Source organism: Eumetopias jubatus, unplaced genomic scaffold (assembly GCF_037043125.1).
Source record: "Eumetopias jubatus isolate StellerSeaLion01/CBP00866 unplaced genomic scaffold, mEumJub1_p1.0 scaffold_3, whole genome shotgun sequence".
Classification (NCBI taxonomy): domain Eukaryota; kingdom Metazoa; phylum Chordata; class Mammalia; order Carnivora; family Otariidae; genus Eumetopias; species Eumetopias jubatus.
Genome location: NW_028274809.1, coordinates 76,285,957 through 76,303,255, shown reverse-complemented (window position 1 = coordinate 76,303,255; position 17,299 = coordinate 76,285,957). Strand labels below are relative to the sequence as shown.

Genomic DNA, 17,299 nt, shown 5'->3' with positions numbered 1-17,299 from the left:
ATTTTGTCCAGAACAAAATATTTGGAAGTGTAGGCTGCCTATATTTTGTCACAACCCAGAAAAATCATGGTATTAGGGAGTAGTAAAATATACACACTATCCTGTTAATACAATATATCTCTCACTTGTAGGGAAAATTCAATTATTTTTAACAGATATTAATTCTCTGAATTAGCATGAAGAATGATCAGTTCAGAATTAAAGAGGAAAATTTTATATCAGTAATCATAAGATGAAGTTAAATTGATTAAGAACTGGAAAGACTACTGTGCTCTGAGACTTATTCAGTGGAATTTGATGTCTTTAAATTGACTTTAAATATACAGCATAATTTCAGCTAGATCAGAGATTGTGAACTGAGTTTTGAATTACTATGGAACAGATAATTAAAGTAACCACATTAAAAGAAATGCGACATAAATTTTTCCGGAGAGATTCTGGACAGATACAGATATGTGTGTGTATGTGTAAATAGCGCAAAATCTGAGCTTATGCTGTCTTGGTTTGATCAGGGCTTCACTCATTAACTCGGCAAGCATGGGAGTTATTTAAGCTTTCTGTATTTTTGGTTTCCTCTTCCATAGAATCGGGATGATGATAAATAGTGTCCACCCCATATACTTGTTATGCAGATTAAGTGAGTTAATATATATAACACGTTTAGAACAGTGCCAAACACATGAACACAATTTAAGTATTACCTGTTTTTTTGTTTGTTTGTTTACTTTTTTTTATTGGACATTAGCACAAGTGTTCATTGAAAACTTTCTAGTGGTACAAATACAAATGAATAACATAGAAGGAAGTGGAAATTGTTGGTGGGTGGAGCAGAACTAGGGAATGTATATTATAAGATCTAAGAAGCACTAGAGTAGGAGTTTTTTTCTCTGTTTTTCACTGATATATGCCAAGAATCAGAAATAGAGCCTGGCATATAAAAGAAAATAAATGCTTGTTGAATTGAATTGGCATGAACATGAGACAATTCCATCATGTCCAATACTTATAAAAGTTAAACACTCAATTACATCTGAACAATTATAACTAAACATGTAATACACACAAGAATAGAATTTGAAATTGTTTCATGAAATTCTGTCCCAAACTTGAAAAATGAAGTCTGCATGAAGTAGATAATTTGCAGGTGTGAAAAAAGTCTACAAAATGCCTCGATGAGTCATTGGCATCTGACAGAATGAAGAAAAGACGGCAATAATTTACATTAGCTGAGGAAAAAAATGGGAGGAAATGGAAAAACTCTTAAAGAACAAATTTTTGTTGATCAGGGAATTCCTTAGTTGTATTCTATGAGGAATGCATCACACTGAACCTTACACAGTTGAACTTGACAGAGTTTGGTTTCATCTTCCTCACCTCCTTTTAGCTATTCTATATGGTTAAAAGATGAGTAATATGAATGGAGTTTCCTGAAATGATTATCGTGAAAACTAAACTTTTAATTCTGCCTTGGACCTCCATGTATAGCTTGCTGTAAAGTCTTAGGAACATCTTTTTATATGAGCAGAACGACTTTACATAATGGTCCCAGATGCTTTGTTACAAGAGAGATAATGTACCTTCTTCAACATCTTAAGCTGAGGATCCCTGATTACTTTTCAGTGAATGAATAAATGATGTCAGTTAATAGGCAAGGGAATAGCAAGTTGCTACTATCATGTGACTCTGTTTAGTTTGGTGTGATACTTAATATGAAAAGGAACTTTATTGCATTACTCTACCTTTTCTATTCTCCCAACAGTCTGTTTTTCCTGAGACAAGTTCTTCTACTCTTTAAATTGTCATAAACTATTGGTAAGATCATGGATATTTGCACGACTGACTTGCACACTAAACTCAACTTTATTTTGTAAATAGCTAATGCAAAGAGAGATACTCTGACTCTAAGCACTTCCCTATTCAAAACACTTTTGTGCATTCAGGGAAAACACCTAAATTTCCAATCCTGAGATATTGTAAGTCTATAATTTGAGAAGATAGGCAAGGGGTGGGTTTTGATGAATGCAATTCAATATGGCCATGCATGTACCTGTCAGTCTTTTCACCCAACAGGTCTCTCATTGGAGAGTTCATGAAATAGGACAGTACATAGGAAAAATGGGGCCAGAGTGAAGAAGTAGAGCTGGAAGAAAACAAATTCTAATGCGTAGTGAAATGTTTTTGCTATGCTGCAATGGAAGATGAACTAACATATCAATAAGTAATCTGAAAGGTCACTTCTAAAACAACACTCATCTTATAGCTGCACTTAAAAAAAAAAAAAACTCATTTTGAAATCACTGGAGTATTTTTACTTTGGTGTGCTCTAAAATAAGAAAGAAAATAATTCAAATTAGTTCAGTGATGCAGAAGAGTAAATATAAAGTAACTGTGAAAATATAACAATATAATGATAAATATTAAATTAGTTGTCCCTTCCCAGTAGCATGAATAAAGAGCTATTAACCATGAATTGCCTATTGGATGACAAAAACCCTAATATAAAGAGATTTTAAAGCTGTTTCCTAAAGTGACTACTACTACTTATTCCTATAGAAAGCTGTATCTGTTGCCAGAGTAAACTGCTTTTTTCTTCAAGGTTAAAATAAATTAAAAAATAATTCCTCAAAAGGTTCATAGTTATCTTGAAAATCAAGTTTGAGTGCATAATCACCATAAATAATTTTTAACCTGTCGTGATAGGTTTTAACTAGTACAGGATTTAAATTATCAATGCATACATAATGAAAATTAAACAGTTTCATATGTAGTTATGAAAAGGTGAAGATCATCAATATGAAAGAAAAAAGTAGTATCAATAAAGGTATTTTAAATATTACCACAAAAAATCTGTATATATTTATAAGTGTATGTGTGTGTTTATGTAATTTTTTGTATAAATATAAGCATATATATGTGTATGTACATACATATACATACTTACTATATAGTCAGGTAGAATGTTGAGGATTTTGAGAGGAAACTCTAAAAAAGGAAGAAGGAAGAAGTTATTGCTTATCCTCAGTCTTGAAAGACTGTTATTTTATATTCGTTCACTAATTTAATCTGTAGCTTATCTAGGTGAGTAAGTACCCACAATATGCCTTTAACCTTGTGATGTAACCAAAAAAACAAAACAAATAAAACAAGGTTTAGATAATAAAGGACAGGGTATATTTGACAATATTTCATGTAGTTCTGATGAGTTTTAAGAAAGATTATTTTCATTTAAACATGTACCTTATTGATGTTTGAGCATCTTGATTTTTATGATGACATTTAAATTTTAGATTTATCATATATCTTCAGCACAGACAATAAATACTTATTAAATGAGTATTGACTTAGGTCTTGGGTGTTGACCCAAGGTTTGAATGGTTGAGTTTCTGGGATATTTGGATACTTTTAAAAGGGCAAAGGCATATGTATATCATAGATTTCTGAAATTTTAATGACATATTTACATTTTTCAACTAGCACATTCAATTCAATTTTTTGACTGTTATACAAAGTCATCATAGCACATTATTAGTATCCTTGTTGCTTTTATTATTAACTAACAGAAAATGCCCAGAGGCAGTAGAAAATTAAAAACTCAGTATAAGTTAATGTTAAACAATAAGACTTATAACAACTGTGACTGAATACAAAGATCAGCAGCTGGTTTATACAGATGGCCAGTAAAATGTTGGAATGCCCAAAATATAAACATAAGGGGTGATGGTAGGAGGCAGGTAGTTATTAGATCTGTGATGGCTGGGGTTAGCTTTTAGTTTGGGTAGAACATTGGTCTTTTTTTTTTCTTCCAGTGAAATTTTCTCTGTGAAAAAATAATTATCAAAATGTTACATTTCACATGATGGTGCCCCTTGTAGCAAATTTACATCATTTTTTTTGATGGCCTGAAATTATTGCTGGAGCTTCTGAAAAGGATTTGATTTAAAGATCAAGTAACCATTTAGGTAATAGGAAATCTGAGTCCATTACTGGACAGCTAAATTGAAGAAGTGATAAAATTTCATTTTTATAAGTTTACTGATGAAATATGCAAGCTTTCTTTTGGGATTATATCTGATCATTCAGAAATGTAAACTTTACAAACCTTCATTAACCTCATGATGTTTTTAGTATCCTAGAAACTGGCAGTATTTTAACCTGACTTGAAGGAATACATTCTGATTAATATTTAGAATAAAACAAGCAAATTGTACTTTCATGATTCCACTCTATGTGTCCCGCCATTCTAAACTTCCTTTTCCAGTTTTTGTATTCTGCCCAACCCCACTGTACCACCCCACATCAGAATACACACATATACAGTACCTTAACATACCTAATGCCATGAAATGTGACAATGTTATTATCACAAAAGGCAAGAAAGCACATCTACTACTCAAACCTAATCCATATTTTTTGCCCTAAGAAATTGTATCCATTAACTTTCTCTTTTTCTTGATAATATGCCATTTAGGATAATCAGTAAGAAGGTCAAGCCCATGCTCAGCATTGAGAGGTGAATACCAAAATGGAATAGTATCTGTATAACAGCCAACCAACCAACAATGTCAACAAACAACTATTTTTGACAGCAAAATGTCGGACAAGCAGAAATGCATGTTATGATTGATTTATTGACAGTGATTTCCAGAATGTACTATATGCACCCCAAGGATACATAAGATACTTTATTGGGGTGGAAAAAGAATGTATTAGAATTGCTCTTTATTTTTTACCCTACTTTAAATTTTCTATTTTTGGTTTGCTGTAATACCTCTGTTAATCACCAGCAAATAATCATAATATATTACAGATATGTAGTCATATATTTTTTAATTGGTTGAAGAATATGACCCCCCAATATGTTGAAGACTTTTAAGAAAGCATTTTAGGGAGTTAAACTGAAAAGTGGAATTGAATACAGAAAAAATGATTGGTTAAGTGCTTGTTAGAGCGGTTTAACTGTAAACTTTATCATGTAAGTAGGGTATCCACTACAGCTCTCACATGCCTTTCTAAAAATTTTTATCAGCAGGAAACAGATGGCACACTTCAGGCAAGTAGCCAAGGAAAAAGTATAATACAAGAACTATTCACACGGGAGTCAACAGAGTTTAAATAAAGCAACAAGGAATGGTTGGTTGTACTCTGAGCTAGTAATCAGGGGTTAAGTCATCACTACCCCTAGACCTTAAACAGAAAGGGAGGAAGCAATTATATGAACTCATAAAAAATACCTTTTTGCAGAGGGCCACCTGACAGAGACTGTGGGGACAGGTGATGGCCACTACCCAAGGAGGAACAGAGGGAGAAGATATCTTGACTTTATTTATTTTTTGCCACCCTCCAAACTCTTACTGATTCCTCCCATTGGCCAGATCCAATCTGACGCCAGAGAAGGAAGTGAACAAATGTAGTCCATACAGGTCAGCCTCCTCGGGAATAGTTTGAGAAAGAGAGTGGAGTGTGGATCTGCAGGAACAAATTGAAAATTTCCTGCATTCCGCTCCTCTTTATTCTCAGCATCTTTTCTTTTCCTGATGAAGAATATGTGTCTTAATACAAGGGATACATGAATCCCATTGCCTACTACAGCCTCATGAATTAATGTCATTTTAGTCATATTCCCAAACAAAATCTAAAATATTAGTAAAACTCAGTACTCTTTATATAGGATAATCTAGAAAAAAAGGTGGGGAAAGAAATTCTTAACTAACCTAAAATATAGCTGCCAGAGTCCCATGATTTATGTAACTTCTCATGAGACCTTAAATGACAATTATATATTCTTTTAGCTACATCCACTCAGTGTGTATTCTAAGCTCTGTCAGTGACTGGGCTGTAGTATTCTTTTCCTGGTTATATGATCCTGTGGTATGAGCCTTTGATTGCTTCTGCCTTGATTGCATTGCTTCATTATTCTGTTCTGGCCTTTTACAGAAGTGAGACAATCTAGAGAAACCTCTCTAGGTTCCAGAAATAGTTCTTCTTGCTTCCATTATGTGGCAGCAATCTGATTTCCTATTGTTAAATAACATCAGTCACCTCAACCATTATTGTTGTCCCTTTCTCTGCCAGTAAGTTTAACAGCTTGAGGAGCTTATGATGGCCAGAGGGCATACTCAGCTTCCAATTTAACAAAGATTGTGTTGTCTAGTGGAAGCATTTCTTCTGTGGAAACTAGTGCACTTCTACCTATTTGCTGAAAGAGACCACTCTCTTAAGGAGTTAAGATTCCTTAATTTCTGGACCCCGGTGCATTCTGTCTGTAGGAGAGATGACATCGAGCATTGGATATTGGTGTAAAGTCTATAACATGCAGTGGGACATCATCCCAAATCCACAAGATTTTGTCTCTCAAAAGATGCTATAGCAGCCTTTAGCAGATTATTCCATTCTATCAAATCTGCTGCTTCTAGATGTTGAGACTGTGGATTTTTTGGGGTGAGCCCATGGACATATTTCTTTTGATACAAATTACTCCTCCTTGTCTGAGGTAAGATTATGTCAAAATCCAAGGAAAATAAGGATTTTTGTAAGCCTACAAGTTGTGGTGCTAACAGAATTGTGACCAGAGAAGACAAATTCCAGATATGTCTCTTCCTGCAAGAAAACATTTCCCTGTAGTGATAAAAGGAGTCCAGTAGAATCAGCCTCATTCCAGTTAGTCAAGAATGTGTCCTATGAATGGCTTTGTGTTGTCTTCTGCTATCAGCAAGCTGGTTGGCCATAACCATATCAACTATGGTGAGAAGTTCACGTTGTCAAACGTAGGCATAGTCTTCCATTGGCCTACTAGTATCTTTCCCATTGAGCCAATATTTGGATTAACTGAAAAGAGAGACTAACAGCTGTAGGACAGATAATTTTGTACATCTGATTGTTGAGAGGTTCCTCTGCAGTGGAAGCCTTATCTGGAAGATTAAATGGAACACGGATATCCATATTTTATGCTCTTTTTAAGGGGACCACTCATATACTGCATCAGAACTTCTTGTCATCAACTTTTAAATCCCTCCTTACCAGTGGCCCAACATGTCAGCTACTGCTCAAAGATTAGCATAGATCCCTACCTCAAGCTATCTTTACCTTTATGCTGGGTGGGGGGTAAGGAGGTGGACGAAGTGGGTATATTTTTGCAAACTTGATAAATCATATGTGTGATGATATATCAAATACCGAGAGTTTATCATTGTGTATCTTAGGAACGGTTTATACTGAATGTTGGGCTGTGTAAGGGGCTTCTTTAAAATGACCATTGTTGGGGTGCCTGGGTGGCTCAGTTGGTTAAGCTTCTGACCCTGGGTCAGGTCATGTGTGCGGGGCCTGCACTAAACGGGGAGTCTGCTTCTCCCTCTCCCCCTCTGCCCCTCGCTCCACTCCTTTGAACTCTCTCTCTCAAATACATAAATAAAATCCAAAAATAAATAAAATGGCCATTGTTCCACTTGAAATGTGCCTTTACAAAGGGCTTCCCAAAGCAGCTGACAGCCCCAGTTGGTGCTTTTGTTAACAAAGAATTCTTTTTCTTTTTTTTTTTGGCAGTGTAGGCAGAGGTAGGGGGATGGGATTTCCTACTTAAAGCTCAAACTAAGGCTATTACTAGCGCCATTGCAAGATGAGGGCCTTTTAAATACTTTTAATGAGGAAGCTTATTCTTAATGTAGAAGGAAATAATTTCATATTTCAGCATGATTTTATTACCTCAGTGAACACTTTAAATGCTGGGCCAGTTATTTCCAGGAAACATTTATGACTGTAACATGTGCCAAACAACCTCTTACTGTATATAAGAATAGCACTGGCTTAATAAATGTGTGGAGTATTTTGTAAGGATGATGTGGGGGAAAAAAAGTAAAACATTTTATACTAATTTAAGAATTTGCTTTTCCTAAAAAGAAACCAAGAACTTTGCTACTTGTCCTTGCTCAGCTAAATGTTTTCCTTAGCTGTAAATTGTATTGAAGCTCCTGGGAAGAACTTTCCTGTTGGAAAAAAACATAATTCCTTATGGGTGGTCTACCTGCTTTTCATCTTATGTACATTGAGAGGCTTTCCTTCCTTCAGGAACTCCACCCAACTCTGATCGCTCTGTTCTCATGCCCGCAGCATCTACTGCCTTTACTTTGTACCTGTCTCTGTCATAGCAAGTTGTGTCTGTCTTCACTGAAGCCAGATTTCTGATTAATATGTGGCTGAAATCACCTTATGAGGTGATGAACTGATTTAGAAAACACAGATAATGCCAAGGAAAGAATGTAAAACTCCTCTAATCTAATGAACCACTGCTAATCTTCCCTGGTGACATGTGCATATACATCATGGAACTTAATTTCTTATAGAAATGGGCTTATTTTGTAACATTATTTCATGATCCCTCTTTCTCATTTGATTATAATATGAACATCTTCCATATCATTACAAACTTTTGTATAGGAAATTTGTAATTACTGCAGAGTTTTCATTGTATTTAACACAGTTTATAGTATTTACTCTGTGTGCATATTCATATATACAGAGAGAGAGAGAATATACATTTATTTTCACCTACATGTACAAACACATAATACTACTTTAATCATCTATGTAGGTAAAACTTTGGACATATCATATCTAGCCTTCCTTAGAATATATATTTTTTTTAAAAAGAATTCTTGAGTCATAGTTTATAAGCTGTGTTTCATTTTCCTGTATGAAACACTGTAGAAAGATGTGATATGGGCATCCACATAGTACTTATGTGCATTGGCATATAATATTCATTCATTCATTCATTCATTCATTCATGTATTTTGTTTCCAGCTTTATTGGGGTGTAATTGACAAATAAAAATTGTATAGATTTATAGTATACAATGTGGTTTTTTGATATATGTGGATATTTTGTAATGATTACCACAATGAAACTAATTAGCATACTTATCACCTCACATAGTTTTTTTTTCTTATGGTGAGAACATTGGTGATCTACTCTCTTAGCAAATTTCAAGTATACAAAATAGTATTTTTTTAAGTTATTATTTAAATTCTAGTTAATAAACTAGAGGTTTTTCATTTTTTAAATACCACAATGGATACTTTTATATATCTCTGAGATGGGGAAAACCTCTATTTTAATTCTTCTGTCTCATCAGTCTTTCCATAGAACTAGAGTGTCTGAAAATTTTCTTTTATCTTTTTCAACTTGTTCACTGATTGAATGAACAGTACCAGGCACTGGGTTGAGGCAGAATGCATTAGTGAGTCTTCATAGACTAAAGGGGAAAGAATGAGGTACATTAGTAAAAATAATGCTATCAGGGATAATAGGTCCAAAATCCCAACAGTTTAGCAAAATAGAGTTGTTTTTCTTTCATGTAAATTATGCAGTATGTATACCTTATTAGTCAGTGACTCTCCTCCAAGTAGTGATTCACACACCCATGTTACTATTTTTTTTGTTTTGGCCCTGGAGAGGGAGAGAGAGAATCTTAAGCAGGCTCTACACCTAGCATGGAGCCTGATACAGGGCTTGATCTCACAACCCTGAGATCATGACCTAAGCTGAAATCCAGACTTGGATATTTAGCCAACTGAGCCACCCAGGTGCCCTCCCACCCTTTGCTGTTTTCAACATGGCTTCCAGAGTTGCTGTATTGAGGGAAAGAGCATGGAGAATCACTAGACCTGGGTTTGGCTCATATCATTTCTACCTCAGTTACAAGACACATTTAACTACAGGGGAGGCTGGGAAATGTTGTATGGCTGTGTGTCCAGGTAGGACAGAAAATGGGCTCAATAGACTCTCTGCCATAACACATAAACAGATAGTGGTAATTTAGTGTTATAAAAGGATAATGGAGTAAAGTTAAAGAGCCATAAAATCATGGAGGAGAGAACAATTACCTTTCCTTAAAGTTGAAATTGGTGAACAGGGACTATTTTGGTCATCAGAGATAGAAGATACTTCCTAGCCAAAGGAATATATGGGAAGTCAGAGATGATAAAAAAAATAATTCCTATATAGCATGGTTACTATATAATTTCTTCATTAAATTTCTGCCACTTTTTCAAAATAAATTTTCAGACAAATTTTTAAGGATGGATGCATAATGAAGTATATTAATTGAATCATGATTTATAATAGAAATTACTGAAACAACATAAATGTTCAGTGACAAAGGATTGGTTAAATAAATCATGGTATAGCCAAGCTATGGCATACTTTGCAGCCAATAGAAAGTAGGTGTGGATTCACATGTTTATTTAGAAAGAGTCCCAAAATTACTTTTTAAATGATAAAAATAAACAATAATAATGATCATGCTAAATGAAATGATAAAATTCAGTGTGTATGAATGATTCTATTTTAAATACATAAGTATGTTTCTGCCAAGCAGTAGTTCAATGATTGTTCACTTTCTTTTTCATAGTGCCTGCCTACCCCCAACTCTCTTTCTCATCTTTGTCTATCTCTATTATATTTCTTTCTTCTTTTCTTTTAAATGTGCATGTATTATTTTTATTTGTCATAAAAATAATATACTTTTTGGGACACCTGGTTGGCTCAGTCATTAAGCGTCTGCCTTCGGCTCAGGTCATGATCCCAGGGCCCTGGGATTGAGCCTCACATCAGGCTCCCTGCTCAGCAGAAAGCCTGCTTCTCCCTCTCCCACTCCCCCTGCTTGTGTTCCTGCTCTCGCTGTCCCTCTCTCTGTCAAATAAATCAATAAAATCTTTAAAAAAAATAGTAATAATATACTTTTTATTTAAAAATAAATGAAAGTTTGGCAATCAGTGTCCCCCTGGTTCTGCAGATGGTCTCTCACTTAGCTAGCTGGTAAAAATACTATCTTATTAATACCTAATGGGAGGCCCTCCTGGGAAATAGTAGTTAATGTCTGCTGGACTTGATCCAGTCAGGGCTTGCTATTTACAACTTTCTTGCCACATAAAAATCTAGTTACTGAAATGTAATGGACAAAAATCAGAACACCACATATGGCTAGGAAAAAATGAAAAAAAAAATGTTATTGCCAGATGTGTCAGATTTATAAAAGTTGTATATAGTTATTTTTCAAAGAGATAGTAAGTGAATTGCTGTTTATTTATGCTTTAAATACAATGAATTTGATTATTTAATATATATTAAGCTATATGTTGTAATATCAATACTATAATATTTATATTTATATTTATATTTATATTTGAAGTCGTTATTGTTTCTAGAAATGGGCCTTGTTCCTAAACAAGAATTATCCTTGACAAATTCAGCGTCTTTAGATTGGCAAAAGAGCATGGCCTAGGGAACCCTGAGGGGAGGCAAAATGGTTTGGATTGTGGAAATGTGTCCCAGTGATGGTTTGATTTCCTCATCTCTAACCCCACCACAAACACATTTATGATTGGCAAGACAAAAAAGCACTATCTTAGAGAAACTGATTTATTAGCAATGGAGTATGAATATTCAAAGATGAGAGAGACTGAAAGTCGGGGTTTTAAATTTATTACAGTTGACAAATTAGAAATGATAAAAGTGAGAGAAAAGCTGTAGTGTTACCGAAAAGAAAGCTTTTAAAGGCAAATATACAGAAATTAACAACTGAGTAAATTTGAGAATGGAAATACAATTTGAAGTAATCTCCCGGAGGGCATAGCACCTGGAATAACATTAGGTTTTGGTTCAATATTATGCTTTTACTAACATACATCATATATTACTGTGTTCTTTAACAGTAAAGTTATTACTTTAAAATCAACTTAATGGGCACCTGGGTGTCTCAGTCATTTAACTGTCCAGCTCTTGATTTTGGTTAGGTCATGATCTCTGGGTCCTGGTATTGAGCCCCGTGATGCGCTCTGCACTTAGCATGGAGTCTGCTTGGGATTCTCAATTTCCCTCTCTTTCTGCTTTTCCCCCGACTCATGCTCTCTCTCTGTCTCTCTCTGAAATAAATAAATAAAATCTTAAAAAATATATATGTATATGGGGTGCCTGGGTGACTCAGTCATTAAGCGTCTGCCTTTGGCTCTGGTCATGATCCCAGGGTTCTGGGATCGAGCCCCGCATTGGGCTCCCTGCTCAGCAGGAAGCCTGCTTCTCCCTCTCCCGCTCCCCCTGCTTGTGTTCCCTCTCTCGCTGTGTCTCTCTCTGTCAAATAAATAAAATCTTAAAAAAATATATATATGTATATATACGAAATAAAAGAAAATAAACGAAGTTTTCTTACTCAGGTTTTTTTCCTAGATATAGATTGTCTTAACTCTATTTTTTCAAACAAATAATGCTCATTGTTAATGGGACATTTCTACAATTGAAAAAATATGTTCATAATGCAATCTATATAACCAATAATGAAATTAATATATAGTGTTCCTTTGGTAGATTAATCCATTGGTTTGTTTATAGTCATATTTTTATATTTTGGTAGTATCCTCTTTATCAATAGGAATTCTAAGATTAAAATGAATCTCCTCAAAATCTTTGCAGGATGTACTATGTTAAAAAAATGAAATATATATATATATATATACACACACACATACAATGATTCTGCTTTTATATTTCTACAAGCTTTACAATGTCATTTTGAGTGAAGCTAATTATTATTTTTTAATGATTTCACCATATAATTAGAAAGAAAATAACTTAGAGCACAGCATATTATTTTTGCAGTTCAAACTAGCTTTGGAATTGGGACTTTCCATTTGTTTTCAAATTAATAATAATGGAATCATAATATAGATTTTGTTGCCTTTCATATTACATTTGCCTGTTAGAGCAGAAAAGTTGAATCAATACTTTAATGATGATTCTTTTTTTTTTAAAGGTTGGCTGTGGGGGAGCATGATATTGTTTGGATGTAGGTGGTCTTTTTTTTTTTTTTTAGCTATGTAGAAGAGAGAAATCAACAGGTTAGAAAAAAAATAGGAGTTGCTTTTTGAACAAAATGCAAATCAGAGATAAGCCACATACCCAATCACTTAATCTTTCCCATTTACTATTTCTATTAATTGAAGAAAAAATACTTTCTAGCAAGTATTTTCTAGCAAGATGCATTCTTCCAGGTAAGACCCAGAAAAAGAAAAAGGCTAGTTCCACATTGCAATTAGCATTCTTTTTCATTTTTGCTTGAACAAGGTGAAAAACACCAATAAGTCTGCTTATGCAAAAGAAAAAAAAAACATTTTAGAAAATGTCAAATATGCATTCATTAAGGCTATTACAGAAAAAATATTTAACTTTAGGGAAGAGATACTTAACCTGATACACATTAAGTTGTTATCTATTCTCCACTAAAAAAATGAGAATAATAAAGGAGAATGATTACCGGTGCTTGCTAACTGGTTCTAGGTATAAGGATACTGTTTATGACAATTTTGTTTTTATTGATAATTCTATAACATGATCACACTTACTACCACTGACATGTCATCCTTAGAATGCGAAGCAAAGCAAATGGCTGCACCTTTGAATATGCTGCAAAAACCAAACACTTTTGTGGGCAACTTGATCTTCATGCCCTAAGATGTAGCTGAGTGTCATGTCTTTTCCACATAGAATAAATGTTATCCCTGTCTGCTTTCTAGATGTTGACTCTGGTGCATTTTTCTGCAATGTCATATACTTTTGTTAGAGTGTATAGAGGGAATTAAAAAAAAAAAACTGTAAATGGTGAATTGCTTTCTTAATTTCTAAAAATTCTTAACCTCAAATTCTTTAATCACTTTTTTATTTTCTGAAGAATTTTGTAAATTTTATTTAAGAAAATTATTTTGAACAGCTATTCGTTTAATGCTATTTTCTTAGTTTTTCCTTTGAGCTCTATGCTCTTTCTTTAAAATAGCATGTATGTAAGTATATATATATGCATTTATTTTTATCATGTTACTTTTTAAAAAATCTTTCTTCTCTCTTCCCATAACTGCCATCATTTTATGAGAAAAAGTCAACTTTAAATGGTGTATTCCCATTCTTCTCGTCAGTTACCCTGCCCAAGGGCTGTGACTTCAATACCTATCCAAGTCCAGCATCTCACCAAGAGCACAAATTCACTGAAAGCCAACTCCACCAACTTCATCTGAGTTTAGGGATAATAGGCATACTAACTCCCAAAGTAAAATACTGCTGTTAGAATTTTATTTCTTAAAGTGACTAAAATGTGCTTTTTCATAAAATTCCTGCCATCATTTCTATTTTTGCTTCATAAAGTGAATGAGGCTCTTTATAAACTTTCTTTAGATGACAGCTTTTTAAATAGTTTGGGCTTGGATACATATAATTTTTTCATTTAAAATTTTCCTAATTCTTACTCTTTTTCTGTGTATCAGAGGATTTCCGGGCTCATTACCTTCTTCATACCCATATCTGAAAGTCCTTAGAGATGCTCATTCTCTTTTATAGTCTGACTCATGCCATTCCAAAGTTAGGATAACCTTTCAAAGAGAATAATCACCTGAGTAATCCAATTGTTTATTAGTACTAGTAATATCAGGCTAGATGTTCTCTAACTATAAATATCAAGGCAGACAAAAGTTTGCTTATTATGTTCTAGTTTCAAGCCTATTCTATTATTTTGGAATTTGTGTTTTTATGAAACGTTATAATTTACAAATTATTTTCACAGGCTTTGTATCCTTTATAAATTTTATAATTTTAAGGTAATTTGGGTCCAAGTATTTGCCCTTAAAAGTAATGTGGGAAGCTAATTTCAGTAAGATTAATGTGTTAGGAAATAAAATAGCAACACATTGGAAGAGTCAAGACCAGGCCACATTCCTTTCATTTTAACTTAATTTAACATCATTATGAAGAGTAAATTAAGAGCCCATTAGGATTGACTGGAATTTTTTTTTATTATATATTAACACACACACACACACACACACAACATACACACATTGAAACATGTATTTTGGAGCAAGAGGGGACATTAGTGTTGAGATAACTTGCAGGGAAAGGACCAGAACATTAGCCTGTATATAGGATCCTGAGTTCTCTTAATAAATAGTCAAGCCGAGAATATTGTTGTTAAGTTCCAGTTATGGAGCACATAGTGTCCAAATTCAACTTGACATTTGAAATTATATGTCACAACTATGAAAGTTCTTTTATTTTTTGAAAATACTTTGACAGAGGAATCAAATTGCAATTGAGATGGGTTATCAACGTTGCTTGCTTTTATAAAGATGCAGTGGGAGTAGATATGTGAAATATCAAAACATTTAATTGGATGTGAAAATAAATTTATCTTGGTATATTTTCAAAAGTTCTCTTTTATTTTGCACAATTTTGTCTACCTAGTGCCCAAGTTCATCCCTTCTCTAATAATTTTATATTAAAAATATGACAGAAGTTTTAAGTTTTGGTACTTTGTATTGCTCATTTATCAAGTCTAAATGATCAGTCAAATCATATAATATGTCTAGACTTAAAAGACAACATGCAGCATTGAGGTAATGAATTAAAATAGGTTGTTTCGTTAGTGTAGTGTATGGTTTGTAAGTAAGGAATAAAGACTTCATGATTATATTATTAGGCCAGTGTATAAATAATAGACTTCAGAATCTAATCTAACACGTGAGTTTATTTATTCAGTCCATTATCTGTGTGTTTGTGTGTGTGTGTACCTGTGTGTGTCTTACAGCTGTTATTTCAAGAAACCAAGAAGGGCCAGGAGAAATGGGAAAGGCTGTGCTGATTCCTAAAGATGACCAGGAGAAAATGAAAGAACTGTTTAAAATCAATCAGTTTAACCTAATGGCCAGTGACTTGATTGCCCTTAACAGAAGTCTGCCGGATGTGAGATTAGAAGGGTGAGTTTACATGCGTTTTATAATCTTTTATATTGGTAATCTCTATATCTCACACTATCTCAGAACTTCTGGATCTCTCTGGTTCTGAATACCTATGCCACAGCAGGGATGTGCTGTGCATGCATATGATGAGAAATATGAACTATTTTCTTCTCTGGCAGAGCAAAATAGTTTAGTTGCAAAGATATTGCAGAATATACAAGCCTAACAGGTTTCTCTTTGTGAGATGTTTTTGTGTGTGTGTGTTTTGCTTTATCTTGCCAAACACAAAATAAACATGCTTTTTGTTAGGTTATATGCTTGCCTGCATAGAAAGCTCTTATACTTTGTGCTAAAAAACTATATGCTTTGCTTCCAGTGTAAAAATGGCCAATTGCCTGTATGATTCTTTGACCCTTTAAACATTATTTATTATGGATTCCAGGGATTTATGCTACTATTTATAATTAGAATGCTCAGTTATCAGCCAAGGAAGAAATACTCACTTGGAAATAGTAATACTGCACGCAAAATGATGTTGAAAAATTCAGCTTATTTGTGATTAACTATAAGCCATGTTCTAGATAGCTGAACATATTTTAAATGGGTATAATAAAAATCAGAATATTTAGTGGCCGTATTGTCATCCTAGTAATATAAAGCAAACTCTTGGCGCTTAGAAAAGATATGTCCTGAGACTTTAGAAAATCGCCAAGTTTACAAATATGCTTCAGACCCCACCTCTATGTAAAAAGAAGTTATTCTTTTAGACATGTAATGGCTTTTTCCATACAGAATAAAATCACAGTTAATATAAATAACGTCTTGCCACCTATAATGGGTTATATTACATTAGTAGAATAGTGATATTAACATCATATGAACTAAATCTGATTTTTTTTCCTTTCTAAATTACTTCAAATAAGACCAAAATAGAATAACCAAATCTTGTTGAGATGGTGGGGTTCGATTGTCAGGTTTATGTGATAGCTAAGTAACTGGTTTGGTACACCTTTGTGTGCTTTTGAATTGTTTCTCTCTCAAAAGAAAAAAAAAAGAAAAAGAAAAACCACAAATAACTACATATTATGGACATTTCTGGTGTCTAGCAAAAGACTAAAACATTGAATATTACATTTATGCATTCCAAAGACCTATATCATTTTATAGGTAGTTTTGTCCGTATTTGTATGTTTGTCCATAGACACAGTTAAGATATACAATAAGCATATTCTTTTAAGTAATTTTGAACATTTTAGATGCTGTTTATACCATTATAATAATGCATTTCTTACTTTGTTTTATATACCATGTTGTGATAAAATGGATAAATGTGATACCTATTCAGGAAAAAACATATAAACACTATTTCAAATTTTTAAGAAATCTTCACTTTCAACTATAAGAACATAAATTTTATATGGATCTGGGACAATTAAGGTAACAACTGCTTTAGTACAGAACCATCACTTCAAAAAAAGAAGGAAAATCTTCATTGAGCATCGTTTAAAATATTTGTGGCCAATGTATTT

The 17,299-nt window shown here is 33.6% G+C and overlaps 1 protein-coding gene across 2 annotated transcripts in view; it reads left to right on the top strand.

Moving 5' to 3' along the window:
- GALNT13 (polypeptide N-acetylgalactosaminyltransferase 13) overlaps nt 1–17,299 on the top strand; it is a 458,838-nt gene that overhangs the window by 132,794 nt on the left and 308,745 nt on the right. For both annotated transcript variants that reach the window (XM_088022151.1, XM_088022150.1), the window contains exon 2: nt 15,620–15,788. In XM_088022151.1, the coding sequence (XP_087878277.1) occupies nt 15,620–15,788 (169 nt within the window). The remainder of the gene's footprint in view (nt 1–15,619; nt 15,789–17,299) is intronic.